The 22,865-nt window shown below is 47.3% G+C and overlaps 2 protein-coding genes across 2 annotated transcripts in view; one reads left to right on the top strand and one right to left on the bottom strand.

The window, feature by feature from the left end:
* Nucleotides 1–8,398: 8,398 nt before the first annotated feature.
* Nucleotides 8,399–11,689, bottom strand: LOC8028385 (carboxypeptidase M-like). The gene is made up of 4 exons (XM_040207781.1): nt 11,512–11,689; nt 10,132–10,226; nt 9,849–10,057; nt 8,399–8,624 (listed from the first exon to the last, which is right to left on the bottom strand). Exons 1-4 carry the CDS (start codon nt 11,687–11,689, stop codon nt 8,399–8,401), a joined length of 708 nt encoding a protein of 235 aa, XP_040063715.1.
* Nucleotides 11,690–19,218: 7,529 nt separating this feature from the next.
* Nucleotides 19,219–22,865, top strand: part of LOC8028381 (NADPH oxidase 5) — a gene marked incomplete at its 5' end in the record, with an annotated part of 29,965 nt that continues 26,318 nt past the window's right edge. Inside the window, 2 exons of the mRNA XM_042289258.1 lie at nt 19,219–19,513; nt 21,009–21,219. Coding sequence (XP_042145192.1) covers nt 19,219–19,513; nt 21,009–21,219 — 506 coding nt within the window. The remainder of the gene's footprint in view (nt 19,514–21,008; nt 21,220–22,865) is intronic.

Raw genomic sequence — 22,865 nt, forward strand, 5'->3', positions numbered from 1 at the left:
GGCCAGGGAGCCGGACACGTGCGAGTAGTCGGCGCCGCTGGCGTAGCCGTGCTCACCCACGGGGGGCTTGTCCGGGCACTGCTGGGCCGGGCCCAGCTGGGAGACGTACTCGCGCGCCATGTCCTCCATCACGTCGCGGTCCGGGGCCACGTCCATGCCGCGTGCCCACGTGGCTTCTTCCGATCATCCGATCAATCGATACACGAGCAAATCAATCGATCAATCAACGAGTACAATGATTGATTTGATTGCTAAGTAAACCGATAAATCAGCCGACCATCCAATCAATCGATACTCGAGAAAATCGAGCAATAAATCAATAAACGAGCAAATCAATCGATATACTGATCAACCAATCGAACATTATACGAGTATATACTTTAATCGATAGAAATCATTCGATCGATTGATCATTGAAAAGCCATGATTACATTATTCGATCAGCCGATCACTCAATCAATCGATATTTGAGTAAATCGACCAAGGAGTTCATTAAGGGTAAATTATTTAATCAATCAGTCGCTAAATGAATCGATTAATTGAGCGATTATGAAATCAATCAACATACACAAAAAATAGTTCCACCTATCAATCAATCGATCGACATGTTCCATGAATCCGGCTATATATTAAAATAATTTTACGAATGAATCAAGTAGTCAATAAGTCCATCTCAAAGATTAAGCAATCAACCACCCCGATTCACATTTCCACGTTTATTCGTATCTTGTTCATAGACACAGAGAGCTATCACGTTGGGTTTCATTTGACTCGCACGTGACCTCATCGCACATGGTCTTTCAACTTGATTTTGCCGAGAAAAGCATATTTTCTGGTGTCAAATGTATGCTGCAGAAGACACGCGCTCAGCAGCGTGGCCACCACAATGGCGGCCGATGTGACGTCAATGCAAGCCGTGTACATGAGAGGCGTCCATAAAGTTCGTGTTATCGGCACAAAAATACAAACAAAAGGGGGAACAAAACAGGCATCAACACGAGTGCGCGTCCCCCTAGTTTCGGCACAGTATAAACGTCGCGCAACCTTCTCACAAAGTTGCGAGAAGCCATCGGGACAAAGCGAAGAGGGAAACTCACACGAAAGGCGTCCGTCTGCTTTTTGACAACGCATGGGCTCACTCGGCGGAGGCGACGTTGTCAGACGCGACCACTCCAAGTTACCGAAAATGTGCGTCATCCCCCATAATCACCCGGTCTCGCACCATATACTGACTTCGACCTCTTCCCTCGCACGAAGAAGACTCCACAGCGTGGAAAGCATTTCAAAGACGACGACCGAGTGGCAGGGGCGGATCCAGACCTCCAATTTGGGGGGGGGGGGGGGCGGATCCTCGGCGTAAAACGGGGGGGGGGGGGGGGGGGGGGTTTATATTTTTTGTGGAGTCATCGTTTTTACTAAACTCTGATAACATAATATAGATCTTGAGAGCTTTTGTATCGGTTTACCTGTAGGGGATGAACTCTTTGAACTTTCTGTGGCTATGCACACCAAGGCACACGCTCCCGTACTTTTGACTGCAGAGCCTCAGAAAGCTGGGCATCTGGCCAACGCAATAGAGAGTTTTAGTAGATCGTTCCCATGACTCCGATAATGATATCCCGATACTCAGCCACCGCCTCCCTTGCGCATACATAGTATCGTTATCGGGGCTATCGGAGGTATCGGAACGATCTACTAAAACTCTCTAATGTCTCTGCTCGTGCGGAAAATCACGTGCAATTGCAAGCCTACCAAAGCTATATTCACGTGCGCGCCACACGTGCCTGCTCGTATGGGGCACCAGTCAGGACGCTACACTGTAGCGTCCTGACTGTAAATTTGACCGTAAGATTTACGGTCAAATACCAGGCAGCTGATGCTGCCAAACTTGTACAGTAAAAATAACGGTGCACTGTAAATCCGGTTTACGATAAATTTAAACGGGGACCGTAGAAATCTACGGTCGGCCTTCAAATTTACGGTAAAAAAAAATTTACAGCGCGCCGTTATTTTTACGGTGCAATTTAAACGGCGAGAAAGGTGGTAGTATTCAGGTTCATAACATCATTGTATAGTGATGTTATGAACCTCGAATGAACCAAGCACGTTTTGAAGGCTTTCAGCAAGTTGGCCGAACATGTATTGTTTGTACAAGAAATGCCGACGTTGAAGTTCATAAATGGTTTTTTGAACTGTGGATACCGGCATAAGAAGCGTTCCGTTGAACTTCAGGTACAAAAAAAAAAAAAAAAAAAAAAAAAACAACAAGGTCGTATTTTACGGCCTTCCTTTTTTCTCCTGCAGACAGAGACATTAACACGTCGTAGTTATCATTGGGGGTTGCATCAAGTTAACAGCACCGTCTTCATTAGAATCCGCACTAGTCGACCGAGTCGAAGAGTCCTCAACCTGAAGCGGGCCTGCAGGCGATGCGCCGTCGCCCAAGAAACCCGTCACTCGTAAATGCGCCCAGTTCAAATGTGCCGTGATCGAACTATGATTTCACACCTTCTGACAGTTGGAGCACGAACACGAAAACAAAATACTGTCGGTGATGTGGCCTTTTAGATGTTTTAGCAAAGCCTCCCTTGTGTGGCACTCCTCTAGGCGGGAGGCACTCACTTGATCGAATGACGTTTTAGCGAACGCCCACGTTTCATCGAACGACACTTTAGCGAATAGTCGGACGCCGCGAAGCGGCGTTTTCGGGTGGGCCAAATGAGTTCATATTTTTGTAATGAGTTGCCGCAGACTGTCGCCGCGAAGCGGCGTAAAGCGCAGCGCGACGGATGGGTTAACGCGCGCCCCCGTCATTCGCTAAAACGACCATTCGCTCAAATGTCGCCGTTCGCTAAAATGTCATTCGCTCTTGTGATATGGACCCCAATGCCTATGTCTTCTCAAAATATGACACCTGAGAGCATCATACGTAACAAACTGGCGACAGCATCCTTCGTCCACACACTGAAGAATTCGAGAGCTGAAAACGTGCTCATCGAATTGCACAACCATCAAGCGTGCTTGAACAGAAACTACAAATTCTGCAAGTAAACATCTTTTAGAGTGTTGTATTTATGCCACCATTACACTATCCTTGCCAATCAAGCAGCAGATTGATAGTGAAATACCTGCTTTGAGTATCCAGTTGCCTTCCGCTCCAAATTTTCAGGTGCACACAAATCCGGGAATGCCACAAACGAACGAGGACAAAATGGCGCGGAGACGGGTGGGAAGGCGGGAAAATGAACTGAACGTCAGCTTTTTCCACTTCTTTCCGCGTTGTCCCAACCAACGTTCCTTTCTTTTGTTTATGCTTCTAGCTAGTCGCATTGTTGCTCTACTGTTTGCTCTTAGTTCTCTTTTTTTTTCCTTTTTCAGTTAAGGCAGTTACGCTCTGCGTTGGCGCGGCTGGCGTGGACAAAGAAAGGAGGTGAAGGGGCGAGAGGAGACTCTCTGGGTTCCCGCAGCTTCCGAAAGGTCAAGCGTGGTGACCAATTAGCGAAGCGCGTCTTTTCTTTCTGTTTTCTTGCTCCATGAAGTTTTGCGTTTCCCTCTCGGTTGTTTTGCTCGTTTACGGTGCATTTCAGATAATTCCTCTTCACGGCGTACTTGTAGTTTTTATTAGCGTATAGCGCCGTAAATTTGACGGTTACTTTTTACAGTGTATGCTTTCGAAGCTAAGCGCTTGTGAGCCCGAGCATGCTGGGCGCCGATAAAAGCTGCGCACAATGCCTGGTTACTACTACTTATATGTCAAAAAACACCTCGACCGCACGAACACTCGTGTGGGGGAAGCTCCAAAACTAATAGATTGCGTTTGTCCAAAGTGAAGTAGGGTAAGATGGGCCAAATGAGACGCGGGGCAAAATGCGACAGTTGGAGTGAAGGCACCCAACGAAAGTTTTTGTTTAGTGCCAGCTATCACCTAGGCACAAGTCTCAAGCTTCACTGAGACGTGCCTCAGCCTGTTCACTTTGCGTGAGCCATAAATGACTGCCTTTGGCAAGTCCTTTCCGGAGAAAAAGAAATGCCGATTTGAGATTGCCGAGTCTACTGCCCGTCAAAGAGGTGCATAATTCCGCGCGAGATTTCGCTTCGAGAAGTACGCCCCGGTTGGCACAGACTTTCTACCAAGGTAATTTCATTCCTAAGTTTTATTCGCTGCATGCAGACCAAATTTGAGTGTTCAGCGTGCTTTTTTTTACGGAAATAATTATTCACGTAACGGGATACGCGCGAGACAAAACTCGACAATGTGGCATTGTATGACGCGTGTGTCAATAATGTACCAGTTTCCTGGTTGTTCCTGAGTCATATTTTCCTCTCGGTGTCTAGGAGGATCAAAACGTACAAAAGAAAGACAACAGGGGCTTCATGGCGCATAAGTAACACTACGAATGCTCTTGAAAGTGAAGCAACAGCGTCACTCCCTTCGCGTTGCCGCCACACTTTTTGGCGCACCAAGGGATGTGCTTCAAAAGCGAGCAAAAAGACAAAAAATGAGAAAAACAATGGCTCCACAAAAAAAAAAAAAAAAATGGCGAGGCGTTTGGGGGGGGGGGGGGGCGATCGCCCCCACCGCCCCCCCCCCCCCCCCCCCTTGGATCCGCCACTGCCGAGTGGTTGCTCAAGTGGTGCGATTCCTAAACACTCAAAACGAGGAGTTCCATAGCAACGGCCTCTGGCAGGTTGCCCATCGCTGGCAAAAGTGCGTGACTTTAGGTGGTGAATAAGTAGAGAGAAAGACTAGTCTATTCTAGAGCCACTAAATGAGCTGTGCTTAGAATATCGGCACTCCGTTCCCCGACATTGTTGTGGGCGCCGCCATTTGGGTGCTTGTGCTGAGCAGACGCAACTGCCGATCGTCGTGATTCGAAAGTGCGACTTCCGAACCATTAGATTCGCTGTTAGGAAGCTCATGTAATATTGCTTCGCTTTCTCGCGAACTGTTGAAACATTTGTGGAGGACGGAAAAAGTGTTTCCTGGGATTTCAGATAAAGCTTCAGATAACTGCGTGACCTTCGTGACCGCAACACAAACTTCACGAACGCCCATCGTATTTGATTACAGAGGCTTCTGCAACCCCGAAAGAATAAATACAAATCCATCGATAAACCTATCGCTATTTGTTTTATTCTTTCTTCCGTAAATGTTTGGGAGGTTTTATGTGATGGTGTTATCTTATCGGGGCTACTTCAGATCCCCACTCACACTCGGTAGTCCGACAAAGACGATGTGGGCCGCATCGCGCGTATGGGGTCACTCGACGCTAGAGTGATATAGTGTTATCACTGACGAGTGAATCTGTGCGTGGGGCGGTTCCGAGACCTGTTTGCGTCCCAATCAGGGATGATTCCCCGACGATGCCGAAGTCGCGCCGCCACAGATTTCATTTCCGGTAGTAATTGTCATCGAAACTGAGCTAACAGGGAAAGGCATCATCACGAACCAGCGCAAGTAGACAGTTATTCAAAATCCAAACACACAAAAAAATGCACTCACACAGCTGGTTCGTGATGATGCCTTACCAACTCGCCCAATCTGCAGTATTAACAGGGAAAGGCTACGGTTTATCGGAGCCTTTTGTGTGGCACTGCTGCCGGACGTAGGCAGTCGCAAGATGCTTAAAAACGTATCCGGTCTTAAGTAGTCGGAGCTGTGTGAGCTATATACATTCAATATTGGTTCACACACTCGCGACTGCGCGTACGACTGGAAAGGCCTAAAGCCAGTTTTATGCCTTTCCGGTTGCAAGCAGTCGCAAGTGTGCATTCACAGATTTGTGACTGCTTCCGACTGAAGAGGTTTTCAGCTTCTTGTTACTGCAAACGACCGGCTGCAGTATTGTTTGGGCAACGGGAGACCTGCGGGAGACTAGAGTTCCTCTACGGGAGCCAGAGTTGCGCGTTTGATTCCACGTGCCGCGTGCCGCCCTCGCCGCTATTCGCCGAGATCCGATCACGTGAGGAGCCGTATCAAGTGTCGTGCAGCAAAGTAGACGTTGCACGCGCCCCGGCGTACGTTCCCTGGCTTTTGAGCGCGCCTCGAACGCGCGGCGCTGCTATTCGCCGAATTCACTCACGTGAGGAGCTGTATCCACATGCCATGCATGAACGCGCAACTCTGGCTCCCGTAGGGAGCCTATAGACCTTTTCCACAAGGGCGCCGCCATCTTGAATTGTCGTCACTTCCAGTATGGGCGAAAACATTGTTTTGCCGTCGCCACGCCAATAGAAGACATTTAGGATATAAGCCTAACCGTCACACATTCTCGTTTTGGCTCCCCTCTATTATTTTGCTAGTTACAGGTTGAAACGTTTTATTATTTTTTCGTCGCCCATACTGGAAGTGACGACAATTCAAGATGGCGGCGCCCCTGTGGAAAATGTCTATACAGGAACTCTACGGGAGACTTCTTGCGCATGCCATCTATTGGCCACTAAACCGGTTCCAGACAAGTGTAGCGAAAGCGTTCTATTGAGGGCTTCAGCGGCATCTCGGCGTTTCCACAATTTCCGGAAGTCACGTGTGCGGGCAGAGTTTTTGTTCTGTCATTTTGGTGCAGTAAGGCTGGGAAAATACGCGTCGTTGGCAGGGGAATGTGCTCATGCGTCCTGCAAGATAGGAGGGTGACCTTAACCACACGGCAGACATATTTTTCTACCTGGCGCGAGCATTCCGCCTGCTCCGATTTGCCCGGCATAGTATAACTAGGGTTCCGTGTTTTCGGATATATCCGAAAAAACTCCAAAGACATTCGCCGGAAAGATCGTTGCACACTGAAATTTATCCGAAAAATTCAGAATTTTGAGGCGTGGCAAAATAAAAGGCAATAAAAATCAAAAACAAAATGATGGTGTTTTAGGAATAAAATTTGAGAGCACAGGGTTGGTGGTCCTCAGATGTGGCCACATTCGTTTCCTTATAAATCTTCGACTATTTACAATGGGGTCTCCTGTTTACCTTGCCAAGGTTCGTTCAGAACAACGGGCCATTGTATGTACTTCTGAGCCACAGCAAAAGTCGCTGTTCTGGCTTCCAGTTTGGAACATTGTATTTCTACTTCTTAGAGGGAGGAAGGGTTATGTTTTTATAGCAGCAAAAGCTACGATCTTATAGGTTTCTAAAATATCCTTCGATACAGGAGAGTTCGTGTGAATTAAGGATATGTTTTGTGCGGATATTGTTCATTTTTGTTTAAAATTAAAACTGGAAACACATAAAATTAAATCCCAAACGTAAAAAAAAATTGAAATTAATTTTTTTTTAACCACCGAATATATTAATAGAAATATAAATTAACCCCCCCCCCCTTCCCCCCACCGGCTCGGAAAAAGGGGGAGGGGGGGGATTAGGATTGGTTAAGTATAACTTAACCAATCCTAAGTATAACACGGAATCCTAAGTATAAAAGAAGATACCGGCTATTTCCCTGGACACCAGAAAAATATTAGTGTAAATACTGTGAGATAAATACAGGGTGTTTGGGAGCGCTGTTCGGGCGTAAAAATAGTATAAATAAGAGAATACATTGAGTGCAAGGAAACTTTTCACAAGGGTTTCATTAGATGGCGCACTAAACATACTGTAATTTCAAGGTTTCCGGGAAAAACAAAGAGTAAAACTTGTTGTTTCCTATGCGCGGACAGAAAACAGAAGCAAACCATCGACTTAGCTTCTCCTATTCACATACGGTACCATGTAAAACAGAAACTTTTTTTTTTTTATATGAACAACTTAAACTTAGAGCAGATATGTATGGAGCACGCATTAACGCAGACGGTTATTTTGTTTCCATTTTGTCCCGTTTCAGAGGAAATACGAAGTTTTCATTTTCTTGCATTTTTCTTAATAGCAAACTTACGGTTACGAAATTTAAGAATCATCTAAGTAATGCATGAGAGAGAAAAAAAAAATGTTTAACGAACATAAAGTTCGGGCGCAAACGACCTGGTGAAGGTTTAACATAATTTAAGACAAACCCCCGAAATTGGGGAAAAGACGAAGGAACACTACACACCACACAGAGTCTCAAACACAGCTAAATTTTCTTCCACAGAAGTTAGTGTTTATATAGGGTTTTACTGCCCCACAAACCAAAAGAAAAGGAAAGTGAGAAGACTCTTTTGTGTTCTCACTTTCTTTTTTTCTTTTTTGGTTTGGGTGAAAAGGGGGGGGGGGGGGAAGAGTAAAACCTTATGTAAACACGAACTTCTGTGGAATAAAATTCATCTGTATTTGAGACTCTGTGTGTTGTGTCGTCCTTTGTCTTTTCCCCAGTCTTGGGGTTTGTCTTAAATTACGTAGTGAAAAGTTTAATTGCACGCAGTTTCATCGGCTTCTTTATACGGTTTTCATTTGACGCCCAACAAATGCTCGAGAAGAGCCCGTAAACGGTTACGACGGCGCGTCCGGCAGATGCCTACCGGGACCCGGGACGTCGTCGTAAGGGTAGAGCACCCCGAGCAGGCCTCCGAAGAGCAGCACGGAAAGCACGGCGGGGCAGGCGCGCTCCAGGCGGAGCACGGCGGCACTCTCAGGCTCCAAGGTCCGTCCGTTGCCGCGTCCCCGGTCGAAAGCACCGGGGAAGTTCTTGTTGATGGCCACGCCGTTGGTGTTGGTGCTGCGTGCACCGTGGAAGGTTAAGGCCGGTTTACACGCTTGCGTTTGCCTAAGACCGCGTTCTTCTGATATCTTACCGCTCATTCACACTGGAAGCGGATCCGCGTTCGCTAAGCGGTTGCGAGCGCGGTTGCATAAAGATCCAGGGCAATTGCACGCGCACTCGATGACATCAGGTGCGCGTGCAATTGTACTGGATCTTTATACAACCGCGTTCGCAACCGCTTTGCGAACGCGGATCCGCTTCCAGTGTGAATGAGCGGTTACAGCGAAAAAATACATCGCCGTCTATGAGGTGACCCTCTGCGACCGCATTTCACGAGAGCGAAGTCGAATGTGAGCACTATTTACAAAAAAAATGCTCAGTCATAACATTGCCAAAAGTTTATAAATAAATAAAAAAAAATGATGCACGAAAAAAGAAAAAGGGAAAATATACGGGAGATGCTAAGTGTTCCACGGCTACCAATAGATGGCGCCAGTGTGTTCTACCGTCGTTAGAAATTTAAAGAGGTTGTAAGGCAGACGGGTCGCAAGCAGTCGTAAGTGTGTGAACCAGACTAATGGCGCGTTTCAACGTGTGAATTCGTGGCGAAATTGACTCGTCGGTGGCGGAAAATCTGGATGAGTCCGGGGGCTCTAATCTGGACGCTTGGCGGAAAAGTCGGCGAGGAATTCAGCAGCCGTGATTGGCCGACGCCGCGCTCGACCTTGTCGCCGGCCAATCATGGCGGCACCGACTTTTTCGTCAAGTGTCTAGTTTAGAGCACCGGGACCCAATATCCCGATTTCCCGGCAGCGAGGAGTCGATTTCGGCGCCCGGCTCGAAATTCTACTCTCCGCCATGCGCGGATTCGCCCGCGAATCCGCAAGTGTAAACGCGCCATAAAGCGCGAAACGCAGCAAAAATCGCGCCGCGTCGCACCGTCGAACGGCGTAACCATAACAACCGAATGGCTCTCATCGACCCCCTGATGTCCCGTTGCAACTCAAGAAAGTAGTGCGAAGGAAAGGAAGGCTGGGAAAGCCCGTTGCAGTTTTAGTTTTCATCCCCCATACTACCCATTATATAAAAAAAAAAAAAAAAAAAAAAAAAAAAAAAAAAAAAAAAAAAACGACGAAATGTGTTCAAACATGGGTGCCGACATTGTTGGTCGTGCAAGAGTGTACCGTTAACAAATGACGACAGTAGGAAGCAAGGACAGGAGAAAGTGTGCACGCATACGCAGGGAATACTGGACAAAGCGGTATAGGTGCGTACTCGCCAACCATGCCGATGCATTCTCCGGGGATGGACGCGTCCGATCCGTCGACGTTCACCGAAGGCACCACCGACAGCCTGGCGTTGTCGAGGAGCCAGGCAACGTCTTGGTCCTTCTGCTTGTTTTCCACCACGTAGTCCACCAGTTGCAGCGCCACCTCACGGGTCACAGGCTGCGCAGAGACTTGGAGCGTTAGACCTGATCTTCGGATAGATCGTGGCTATGGTGTTTGAAACGGAAACTCACGTCGTTCCCGTAGATATTGGCGACGAGGTGCACGTGAGGAACTAGAGCGTCTTCTTTAGGGCGCCTGCTCAGCATCACCTGCCAGATGTGTCGTCCTATAAGGAAGGGTTGTTTATGTAACATTGCCAAAAGTTTTTCAAGCCAAGAAAGTGAGAACGATGCCCGGAACAAATAAGAAATACAATGGACTGCCAAGTGTTTCAGAATATCCGATAGGTGGCGCCACTCGTCGTAAAAATATTTTAAGAGGTTTCAAGGCACGCGGTCCTAATGAGTCGCAACGCAAGTGTGTGAACGGTCCTTTAAACACAATCTGTGTTAATACAAACAAAAGTGGCAAAAAGAATGAGAGGACATTGGCACGAAAGATATTGTTGAACAAAAATAGCTGCATATGCACATGCGCAGGACTTCCCCACGTAGCGGCGAAAGCTTGAACTAGAGTTGTCGACAAGGGAATTGCGCTACATTTCAAGCCTCCTCCGGGACCCATCTGAGTCGCAGAGGAGGCAGGAGAGGTAGCGCAACTTACCTTCCGGACGCCAATCGCAATTCGAGCTTACTCCGCTTAGTGTCGTCTTCGCGCGAAAAAAGGTACGTTAAAGGAAGTAAATCGGAGATCAGAAAGTTGATCGCGGGTTAGACAGGAAGCCCATTAACTGCCTCTGAAATAGGTTTTTTACGGGATACTTTTCCATCTTTATCTGACAGACGTTCTCCTCTTTCGTGTAACTCTGTGAACAACAACGAGGTGCATTTCCTGACGGCCATATAGCTGAGTACTCCGTGCCTGCTCAGCGCAAACTCACGGAGAGCTTCCACGGTGCACTTCTGCACCGTGCATCAAGATTGCTAGGCCTATATAAACCAACGGTATATTTACAAACAAGCCCGTGTTTGCCCGCATCAGATGTTGGCACTGCGCGTCCGTAGAAACCAGATTCGCGTGAATTGAAGCGTCTACGCATGCTCCGTCCTGACAGGAGCGCCTCCACACTGGCGTGACATCAGAGTCGCGAGTTGACGTGTAAGTGCGAGCTCGTTCTGAACATGCACCGTGCTGCACAGCATGCTCAAATACAGAGTCCGATGCATGCAGAGCGCAAATTCGTCTGCTTCTTTTGGAGGGGCTGTGGTGGCATCAGAACGCCAAGCTCTGATTGGCTCTGATTGAAGGATAGTGGGTAGACCTCAAGGCAGCTTGTTTTGGTGTCTACCTACCATCCTTCAATAAGAGACAATCAAAGCTCCGCGTCCTGATGTCTGCACAACCCCTGCAAAAGAAGCAGACAAAGTTTCGTTCCGCATACCCCTTATGCACGTACGAAAGCGTTTTAGGATGGTGTTTATGAATTCAGCAAGACAAGTGCAAGTGTATACCTTTCCAGGTCTTGCCGAGAAGCTGCAGGGTGACGAGTTCGCGGTTCTCCGAAGCCAGCCGGGTGAGGTAAGCGTTCACCTCGCCCAGTTCGTGGTAGGTGAACGAGAGCCCAAAGGACGGCACCGACAGATGGAGCAGCGCCAGTAGCATCAGCGGCGGAACACAGAGCGCGGCCATGAGGACACTGTGCGCGGCGCACGTCTCGAATGAATCCATGACTTGCTTTATGGCTTCCCATCAATTGCCATCGTGGTGGCCTTGTTACAGAGAGCGCAGCTTCTGTAGAACACCTTATTCTTGTTTCTCGGCAAGATTAAGTAGGAAACGACCACCTGCATGGTGCGTTGGGGTCACGTCGTCCAAGCTATGTCCAACAGGGACTCGAGGACCAATCACGCAACTTTCGTCACTGCATAAGGTCGCCTGTACGTAAATTTGTCTTGGAGACAGGTACTCCCAACAGCTATACGTCATTGCGTCGCGTTGGTGGTCATTCCACCAGGAACAGTGGAGAAAATAGTGCCTGTGTATTTCTATTGCTGTGAGTTTACTTGCCATTTAGAACTGGTCATTTTTATTGACTGAAGCCCAACAAACAATATGCTTCCAAAAACAAGCTTCTCCAGAAAGCACTTGAGTGTACCTTTAAGTGCTTATCACCCAATCGAAATATGCCTTGTCACTGGGCTGTAGACGCACGCGTGACGTTTCATATCGCACAAAAGTGAACTACTGCCTGTGTCCAGAACGCTTGTTACGGCCCAAAAGACAAAGGTAACAGAACGCAGAAGGCGATGACAATTTCAATAATCGCTTTCTTCGGGCCTTGATTGTGAGTGTGCTAATATAAAGTTTTAGTTGCTTGCTCCAATACCTCCGATGACAATATCCGACAATACAATGCATCGAAGGTGTTGGAGCGATCTACTAAAATTCCCTACTATAGCAGGAAAGAGCTCAACTAATCGCAGTTCCAAGCGAAAAGTACCAATGAGGCGCATACGGTACATTGAGGTCCTATCACCGAATATATGCTAGGAGCACATGGAGCCAGCAGCTGTGTTCGTAAACGTAATAAAAAAGCTTCGTCGCAACCCTTATGCTTGTCATCACCCGGTCATGCTCTAGCCGAGCGCAGCAACTAGAGGGCCGTTATTCTCAAGTCCGTCGGTGGGACTCTATCTGAACGTCGTCCACGTACTGAGGCTTAGTGAGACCTGACTTTCCGACTTTTCATTTCCTCCGTACATGCTAGGGGGACGTCTGTCTTACCTCTGGAACGAACAGCTTCAGAGTAGAGGAAGTCGAGGACGGTTGTTTCTGTGCTCCCGTCTTCGTTTTCCTCCAAAAGGACCCACGGCGATAAGCTGATCAAAAACTGACTGTCACGAGGCTCGGAGAACAGGTGAAGCGAAAGCTCGCGCTGCAGAACCCAGGAATCCTGCGTTCTGCTGCACGATTTGTTTTTGTTTTTGACTATTGGCGACGTGCACGACCGAAAGCGTCGCTGTGGCCGGCCTTCCACGATTGGCCGAACGCTGACTATGACGTCAAAAGAGGATTTATCATCGACGGAAATAAGAGGAATGAAAGAACTTTAATTTTGACGGTGTTGGCAGTGTTCCTTTGGGAGAGCAATGATTTCAAGCTTACACCATGCTATTTACAAACACCATCGAACTTGTTGTTTGCAAGGTAATGACGTCACAAGGGGGAACCGTACGAAGGCGCCACCAAAACATCTCGCCGCAAATAGCCATTAGGGAATTGTGCTCCTCATTCACCTTGTGCATTCGGTTGTTTTATTGTGGATACTTAACCAAGTACAATCTAAATCTGATCGCTAAGCCACGAAAGTAAGAGTTCTCATGTATTCTACCAGGATGTGACCCTGTGTTCTACTCGACGTCAACATTTTCGTGCTGCGTTGTTAAGTTTAGCATAGCCTCTACAACGCTGTCAAATCTGCTTCTGCGAGCTCATGCAGTCGGGACACAAGACAAAACCGGATGCTCACACAAAGGTGCGCGGCGGTGGTACTGCGAAAACAAAGTTCGCCTTGACAACGCAGCACAAAGAAGTTTACGGCGAGCAGAGCGTCTATCCTTGCAGGTGCATACTCCAGATACAACTTAAATTCAGCGACAAGAATGGACATTGTGGGACGGAGACAGAAATTGGCACGTTTTCTAATTTTGAAATAAAAAAACAAAACAAAAAACATCAACCACTTGCTTTTGCAATTTTTGAACGGCTGCAGCTCGAAAGATTCCGTTTCACTGTAGCCCCTAACCAACATAGCATCGTATTCCGTTTGAACGAGTGGCAGACAGGCAGCATGTTAACAAACGTTTGTAAGCTGAGGCAGAAAAAAAAAAACGAATAAAAGCAAGGGCTTGAATGAAACTGAACGCTCCCTAGCGTAGCCGAAACATGTCCCATCTTTTTCCGCGTTTGTCGACGAACTACAAATAGTGCCTTCGGCCTTAACTGTCGTATCACTTTGTTTCATCAGATGTCCGAGCGAGCGCAGTGGAAGACGCGAACACTTACAACCACGGACACGCGTACTGAAAGCGTAAATCACTGGGCCTTTCTTGTACGTGATTGGTTTAGCGATGATAGAACACACGCTGGAACACGAACACTGAACACCATGACGTTGCGTTTTGACGCTGTTCTTGTTTGAATGGTTTCATCGGCATGTAGCGTCTGCTGCGTTCGAACTTAAAGGGACACAACATCCCTCCAATCCTTTTTAATTTTTTTTTTGCCAGGCGATTTGTTATTGGTGTCAGAAGACTATACGCAGTCAATATTTTGTTACAGCGTCACGTATATTTTTAATAAAGTCGAAACACGCAACTGCTCGAAACCAAAACCGGACTCGGAAGGAAGAAGAAATATAGTGGAGGAGAAAGTTGGGGAAAGTTACGTGGCTGTGCAGCTTTTTTCTCTCGAATCAACGTATTTGCAGCTTTTTAAGAGTCACAAAAAATGAATATCATATTTTTTTATATTCCTAATATTGTGAGTGTGTGTGCCTTCGATGACCAACCACTTTGATTACATTTGGTGGTTGTGTCTAAACCACAAAAAAAAAAAAAAAAAAAAAAAAAAAAAAAAAACGGCTCGTGATTACGAAGAAGAGAGTGAGTGCGACTCAAGCCGGCCAGTTGACGGTTTTCAGGCGGAAAGAAAACGAATTTCGAGTCGCGAATTCTGTTCTGGATAGTTGAGCTCTCATATGGCATGTACAAATAAAAACCTTGGCGAGCATAAATACCCTTTCAGTGTCCCTTTAAGGTGAAACAGGAGAATCAAAGTGCGTTCTGTTATGTCTCTGCTGTCATTAGTCGTGACGTAGAATATGTGCTTTCCTCCCGTAAAAAAACTGCTCTTCTCTATTTTTTTTTCATCTTAAAATCGGCTTTTGATTTATCGGGCTTTGAAGCAGGATTATTAATCACGCGTCGATCGGTTATCGAGGACTCGATGACGAGGCACTTTTCGTTCGGAGGCTACCAGGCCGACCCGGCGGACACCGGCACGTGCCGGCAGTGGAGCGACACGCCCGTCCATGTCTGCGCACACAGCGCTCCCGCAAGGCTGTGTGTAGCCGAGCTATAGGCGTCGGATTCATTCGGCTCAACGCTTGCGGAGCCGGAGCTCAGTTCTGTGCTTCCCTCCCACTAAGACGTCTTCCACAAGACACGCTCGTCCATTGCCGGTGCCCTTCTACAGCCCGGCGTTTTGTGACGGGATCGGAAGACACTGCCCAAGAGAAGCGTCATCATGGACATCATGGCAAGGCTCTCCCGGGCCGAGTGAGTACGAAGGTCCCTTAGTGAGTACGGCTGCTGGTAGTGTCACATCTCGACCCAACCTTCCGCCCACCTGGTCAAAGCAATGTCGTCACTTTACCTGACACTTGATGAGGCGATCAATAGGCAAGTTTAGCCTAACGTTGCAGTGCGGAGCGGTCTTGCTTACGAAAGCTCGGAGTGCACCTTCAAAGTTGGCTTGTCAGCTTGCGCCAGGAGCGTTGTTGTGCTTGCGGTAACGATACGGGGATCGGCCTACCGTGGTTTGCGCTTACCGGGTGCTGAAGGCATCGAACGGAAAACCTTGACATTCAAGTAAACCATTAGACGTTACGCGAGCCGATAATACGAAAGGCCAATTTAGGTTCGTGTACAGTCGGTAGCAAAACTTTGCGGGGCTTGGGAGCGCCAGCCGAAAAGACTGGCTGCGCCTTGTCACGGCGCGCTGCCGCTCTCAAGACTCGCGCTTTGCGCATGCGGTTCCTTTCTTGTTCGCAATCATGTTTATTTCGCTCGCTGCCGTTCAACATGCACAAGATAACAGGAACTGGCGCAAAGTGCCGCGAAATGTGATCTGTAGAATGCGCGAGCTTCGTCATCAATCACTATCACGGAGGCTGAGGCAGATGCGCGGCATGTTGGCCGTCAAAGCGGCACCTTGCGCCGGTCCCGGTTATCACATCGGGCGGAATCAAGTACGAAAGACATGACTTAGAGCACGAAAGAAAGCATTCTCGAAGCGTGAATCTTGAGAGCGGCCGTGCGCCGACAGGAGGCGCAACCAATCATTTCGGCTGATGCTCCCGCGCACCGGAAACCTTTGCTGCCGAGTGTACCTGCGTGCACATTGAGTCGCGAAATATATGTTATGATCGCGATAGTACGTTGCTTGTAGCGAAATGTATTAAAGTTTGCACTTTTTAAACACGAAATTCGGCGCGCACTATGTTCAAATTCAGAGATTTCAGTGAAATCAAGAAATTCGTAATGTAATCTCGCAACAATAATTCACGTGGATATGGTGGGCCAGAAGGGGAAGCCTGACAGTATGGTGATTTAGAAGGGTCTTGCGACCGCTCACTCCTCCCAACGGCCCAGAGCGGTCCCGCACTTGATGCTTGAGTACCACTCTCATTACTGTATTATATGTAGGCTGAGAGCACCGCCACAAGCCGCCTCGGTGGTTCCGAAGCGAGAGCGCTGGCCTACGGATCCCCCTGTGGCGGGTTCGAATCCCAGCCGAGGTGCCCGCAATCTGATGGAGGCTTATTGCGGAGGAGGCGCCGTGAAACCGAGCTTTTGGTTGCACGTCAAAAGTTCCCCAGGTGGTCCAAATTCCTCACTCCTCCGCTGGGGCGTGTCAGATGCCTGTCGTTGGTTTGGCACGTAAAACCCCCAAATTTGACTTAGCAGCGCCACAAGTGCACTCTGCGCTGCACCCGTAACTTCGAGCAGCTCTCGCAGCTTTACCTCTACCTGCGCACTCTCTCCCACTCGGGGAAGGAGGCGTGTGCATGTTAGTGATACCGCTAAGCTGACAGGGAGACTGACAAGTCGTTCTTACCGGACCAATCGGATGTCTGTCTTTTAACGCCGGACCTCACTCTCTACTCGACGCGCAGTGATGCAAGTCCGGCGGTTGACCAGTTCAGTGAACGGCTTTGGGCCAACTTTTTTTTTTTTATCCTATCTACTATTTTTAAACACTTTCTGACCCTTTCAATATACGTGCCTGTGTGCATGGAGCGTCTGCCGTGCCGGTTCATATTGTTTGAATTGCCTACTGGGTGAGAATAAAGTCCCTTGATGTGCTTGTCATAAGGCCCTGTCACATCGAGGAAACGTATGTTGGCGTCATCAACGCATGTTGATCAACAGTCGGGCAACATGTTGGTCATCGACTCTGTTGTTCAACAGACCTGTCACATTACGTGAAAATCAGCAAAACAGGAATGACAGCGACCTTGTTGGCTGGGTGCGACAGCTTTTGGCAGCAAAAACAGCAGCAACTTATGTTGAACCATGCGTGTTGGCCGGCACGACAACGCGGACTGCTTCGAGCGTGAAGCGCACCCGATCAGTAACGAGTTTCTTTAAACTAATTTACCCGAATATCGGGTTGTAAAATGTTGTTTAAGAATGTTCGAGCCTGATGTGCAGCTGAGACGATGTGAAAATTTTACACGTAGCTGAAAAGCAATCATCTAAATTGTCACGGCTACCGTCTCGAGCACTCAGTCATTTAAGATTGCAAGTGCAGAAAATGATCAAAACGCGTATTCATAGAATGGTAAAAATGACACGCAGACTCGTATGCACGGCTGCCGGGTGACCGAAACATGTTTCCCAACAGTTGATGTCTCAGTATGGACACTTAAAACACGTTTTACTCGTCTTTACGGCCAATGTTCTCCAACTGAATGCGACAGCACTTTTTTTTTTCTAGTTGCGTCAAATGCGCCAATAAACAGTGCCCGCGTCTGTTAGAAACACACCTGGACCTCTAAACTCGTCGAACACAAATTTGGGGCTTAATTTGACGAGCACACCGATGACTTTGCGCTTTTGTCGCCAGCGTCCAATCGACTCGCTCCGCGCACTTTCGGCTCCAACTGTATGTTTGTAGAGTTTAGGGCCCCTGTTAGATAATAAGGGCGGACCGCTCAATTTGCAGCATCACCTAAAACGACAAACGTACGGATTATTGGACACGATCTGTTTCATCAGCGTTTAGCCGAAACTCGCGTCTTCGGTACTATATAGACGAGCCGAACGACGACGCAGCAGTCGTATCCAATCCGCGCCCAGAATTTGCCTCTTCAATGGACGTTAAAAGCAGATTGTTGAAGATCGAAGTAATATTGCGTTGTGCCATACGTTCCCTCAAAACGCTGATCATTTTTTTTTTTTTTTTTAGTGTTGGAGTTTAGAGTAGCGTACACAAACTTTACGTCCGCAAAGAAAGATCGTCATCGCCACCCACCTATCCGCAACGGGGTTTCAGCTTGGCGCATGCGTAGTGAAGATGACTCAATTTGCATGCCTTTGCAAAGCTTTTGGGTAGGCTATTATAAACCTTCCTCTTTTCGCCGGCAGGTTGACTAAATGTAAGGAAGGTGTTTTAACGCGCTTTATTTTTCTGTCACGAGTGAGCGCTAAAAGACACGCCGAAGACACTTAAGACTGCTCACGTGTATAAATGTGCAAGGCATTATAATCCCGCGGGAGAAATGTTTTGCTCCCCCACTGCGCAGGTGCATCTCCCCTGTCGGCTTCACGGCTTCCGCGACGAAGCATCTGCGTTGCTCCGCTTCTCTTTGTGTTTTATTTCTGAAGCGCGTCTGCTCTGACCTTGAGCGGCGCGTGCTTGATGGCGTATTTTTATGGCCATCTTTCGAGCACAACGCCGTGGCCGTTTTTTTTTTTTTCACGTAATGGAACATATAAAGTTGAGGCGCAACACTGAAATGGACTGTCCATGGAAGCAAATGTCTTTTGCGCAGGGTTTCGTTAGAACCTGTAAGAAAACGTGAAGCGTGAATTCGATCGACGAGTTTTAATCCACGTGCACACTGTTAGTACAATGTATAGAATGCGCGGGTATTCGCTGTATGCAGGACAGAATTATTCGCGTACACACCTCGATTTAGGATGGGAATATGTTTGCTTCATCCGTTTGTATGCCTCCAACATATCTGCGGACAATGTTTGTACGATTAATCTGACGGGGACGTCGCACAAGAAAAAATACACGGCCGAAAAAATGTCTGCAAGCTTTTTTTTTTTTTTTTCAGTGAATGAGTGCTGTGACTGCAACTTAAGGCGAGGTTTATTAGGTTTCAGTGCGTCAATGTTTGGCAAGGGTTCGTTTGGTGACTAATATTGATCGTCTCGACATCTAGATCCCGGAAAGAAGGGTTCACGGCCGAGAACCTCGAGCACCTGGAGCAGGTGTTCCGCGATGCCGTGGGGCCGAACCGGGAGCTAAGCCGGGAGCAGTTCGAGCGGATCGTGCAGTCCCGCAACGCCTTCTTTGCCGATCGCATGTTCCAGCTGTTCGACACGGACCGGTCCGGCACCGTGTCCCTAGACGAGTTCATGGCGGCCGTCAAGAGGTTCGCCAACAAGTCGCAGGACGACAAGCTCGCCCTCCTCTTCGAGCTCTACGACGTGGACGGTGAGTAGGAGAAGGCGTTGCGTCCTTTTACGGGATATTCTTTGACGCCTCTGCGGGATAGGGAGAAACATACTTGCGGCGATAACTTACGACCGAGGGCGTTAAAACTTCTTGTTATCGTTTACGTTCAAAGAAAATGCTAGTGCCATATCTCGTCTAGCCACGGAACAGATGTTGCGAAACCTTCGCTTTAGTGAAATGTAGTTCCAGAGTAAGCTCATAGATGGCGCCAGCGTGCCAGTGTGTTCTCTCATCACAAGAACTCGGTCGTAAGCAAACGCCAGTGTGTGAACTAGCCTATAGGATTCAAAAGAACGTGAAGACTACGTTCGCCCTCTTTTGACACAGTTGCCGTACAAGATACATGAGGGGCTGTGGCATGGCGTGGTTAGTAGCTAGCATTTTGCTAAGAGACCCGTAGCTGCTTCAGGGCATTAGGGCTTGTGCTGTGCTATACATATTGTTGTTGGTCAAGTAGGTCCGGTTGGTATGGGTTTTAAACTTCAGTTGGACCATGTACTAGTGAGCTTATATTTAGGAACTTGGTGGCATATCTCTGACACTGCTTCAGAACTTCGGGTTGGGTTGGTTGATTTATTTAATAGATATACTTGCACAGTGCAAACAAGACAAAATGACGTATACGTATACAAAGACAGGCATGCCTGTCTTTATTGTACGTGTGCCTTTCTCCCGTTGTCCTGTTGGTGTTCTGTAGTTTTCATGGCCTCTGACACTGGCTTTCTACTTGTGAATCACTATTTTCACCATTTTCTGGTAAGAACTTGTCACTAGACGGCGAATTATCAATTCACCAGACAGGAGGAATTAGTGCATCACAAAGCGCCCAAAAACTGAGAAAAATATAACCTAGAGACGATTTTAGATACCTCCGCATGCATGCAAGAAGAATTGATCTTTATTTTTCTTTTTGTTTAATGCTAGCTTTACTTTATAACTGCGGTCACGCAATGATATATTGGGTTTCTAGGCAAAACAGTGACTTTGTGCGGTGAATTCGTCATTACAAGTTTCGGCGGCTTGGCATCTACGCGAGAGAAACAGGAATGTCAATATTCGCCGCCCTAGTTTAAAGCTCGTAGTAAACGTCTAAAGATATAGCATCCCGAATTTTTTTTTTAATGTATGTTTGCGCTTTTAGGCAGAAAGCTGTGCGACATAATTATGGGGTATATATGGTAGGCTATTATAACATCCAGGGGGCTGCGGTTATGCTATCTGATCACTGCAAAAGTTTACTCAACTATAATCTGGTCGGTTCACGACACAGAGTCAACCCCGCTCGCAGAACAGCGGGATAGCTCTTGTTATACACCGGGGTCAACTTTCTAAAGCTACACCATCCTTCAAAGTCATAAGGCGCTTGTGTGCTCGGGCACCTTCAGAGCTCCCACAATGCATGTGCTCTTCGCAAAGTGTTCCTCGCCTATGGACTTCTCTGGTGTTGTTTTTTTCTGGTCACGGCTACTTGCAGGGGACGGCATGATACAGCCAAACGAGCTCCGTGACGTGATGAAGGCGTGCATGGAGGAAAACGGGTTGCAGTTCAGCGACCCCGAGCTGGACGAGCTCACCCAGGTGCTCTTTGAGGACGCCGATCGGGACGACACCAACTCCATCAGCTTCGAGGAGCTCCGCACCCAGCTCCAGAGCAGGCCGGGACTGTACGAGAACCTCACCACCAGGTGGGAGCAGTCTCTCTGAACCACTATTTAGTTCTGTTTGCGGGAACATAACTTGAACATCACGCTTTCGTTTACGCGTTGCCAATGAACCTTCCTTCGGGTAGCGGGAGAAACAGAAAACACTACAACCGCGCGACGTCTTTTGTAATCACTGTCATTGCGATATCCAGTCGTTGACGGAACGATACCGCGACTTGGATATTTTAAGGTTCTAGGGGTTGAATTTCGAGATCATAACTTTGCAGCTTTTGTTCCGTGTACGTTCAAACAACAAGTTATTAGTCAGCTCCAATATGTGTATGTGTCTGATGTAGAGGGAAACATAAGCCAGTACAGTAGCTCTGCTATCCTGGGTCGTATAACGTTAATCACGCTGTCGTGATTACACGACCGCATGTCGGTATACGATTCTCATCCAGGTCGAAACGGGCAGAAAAGGGTATTGAGCCCAAGACCCCTGACTTCTGCGAAGTTAGGTTAGACGACTGTGATACTTCCTTTCAACCTTAACTCGGAACGGAGTTTATCATAGGGGCCGATCCAACAAGTCACACAGCATCAAAAGCGCAACGTCATGGCATTTGTCAGCGCCTTATACGTGTTCTATCAACTGGTAAATCATTGAAGAGCGGTGAATGCCCGCTGACCTGCGCTTTTTTGTATTTGTGTCGGTGATTGTATGCGTTTGAACCTACGAGTACTCTTACGTGGCAGATGTCACTAAATGTTAACAAATGTGTTCGCATGCATATAACCCGCAAAACTAGTTTTCTTTTCTATAGTTATTCCATTAACAATACTGTCCTAGCCGAAGCGACTTCCTATAAATAACTCGGTGTAATCATTTCAAACGACCTGCGTTGGAACACCCATATCAAATATATTGTTCGCAAGGCATTAACTAAGCTCTGGTTTCTCCGGCGAAATTTAAAGCAAACCTCATCGGATGTAAAATTAACAGCCTATAAAACGTTTGTTCTGCCTATATTAGAGTATGCGTCCGTTGTCTGGGACCCGTTTACTAAAACCAACATACATTTACTTGAATCCATACAGAGAAAAGGCTTGCGCTTCATATACAAAAAATTTCAGACAATACCCGGTTTCCGAACTATATGCGTGTTCTAGCATTAGCCCATTAACCCATAGACGCATGTTTCAAAGATTAAAAGTTTTGCTCGACCTACTAAACAACCGATTTAATATTGACACCTCTACATATATTTCACCTGCTCTTCATAATTACCCCACGCGAAATTTTCATTGTAGATCATTACAAGAATACAGCTGTGGGGTCGATGTATTTAAGTTCTCATTTTTCCCAAGGACCATTCATGATTGGAATGCCTTACCCAGTCATATAATAAATGCTTCATCTGAGTCATAACTCATTGCTAACCTTCGCAGTTCCTGTAACTCCTGCGATTGACGGTATTTCTTGTAGGTTATTTCGTTGTTGTGTTTTTTTTTTGCTCTAATTTTTATTCAATACTGTATAATGATGACATTGATTGCCTTATTCGCGTGCGCTAAAATGACTAGAAATGTATGCCTTTATACAACATTAGGTACCCCCTCCTACCACATCTCCCGAAGGAGATAGTAGTATCAATAAATAAAATATGTTGAGACGAAGTGTAGACCAT

This window comes from Ixodes scapularis, unplaced genomic scaffold, assembly GCF_016920785.2.
Source record: "Ixodes scapularis isolate PalLabHiFi unplaced genomic scaffold, ASM1692078v2 PGA_scaffold12__126_contigs__length_90152505, whole genome shotgun sequence".
In the NCBI taxonomy this organism is placed as follows: Eukaryota; Metazoa; Arthropoda; class Arachnida; order Ixodida; family Ixodidae; genus Ixodes; species Ixodes scapularis.

Bases quoted from the DNA above. Each gene is read 5' to 3' on its own strand.
- LOC8028385 (XM_040207781.1), bottom strand. From the start codon at position 11,689: ATGGCCGCGCTCTGTGTTCCGCCGCTGATGCTACTGGCGCTGCTCCAT. The intron at 10,058-10,131 runs GTGAGTTTCCGT...GTCTCTGCGCAG, and splicing joins CCAATATCTACGGGAACGAC to CCTGTGACCCGTGAGGTGGC. The intron at 8,625-9,848 runs GTATGCGTGCAC...CGGTGCACGCAG, and splicing joins CTTTGTCCAGTATTCCCTGC to CACCAACACCAACGGCGTGG.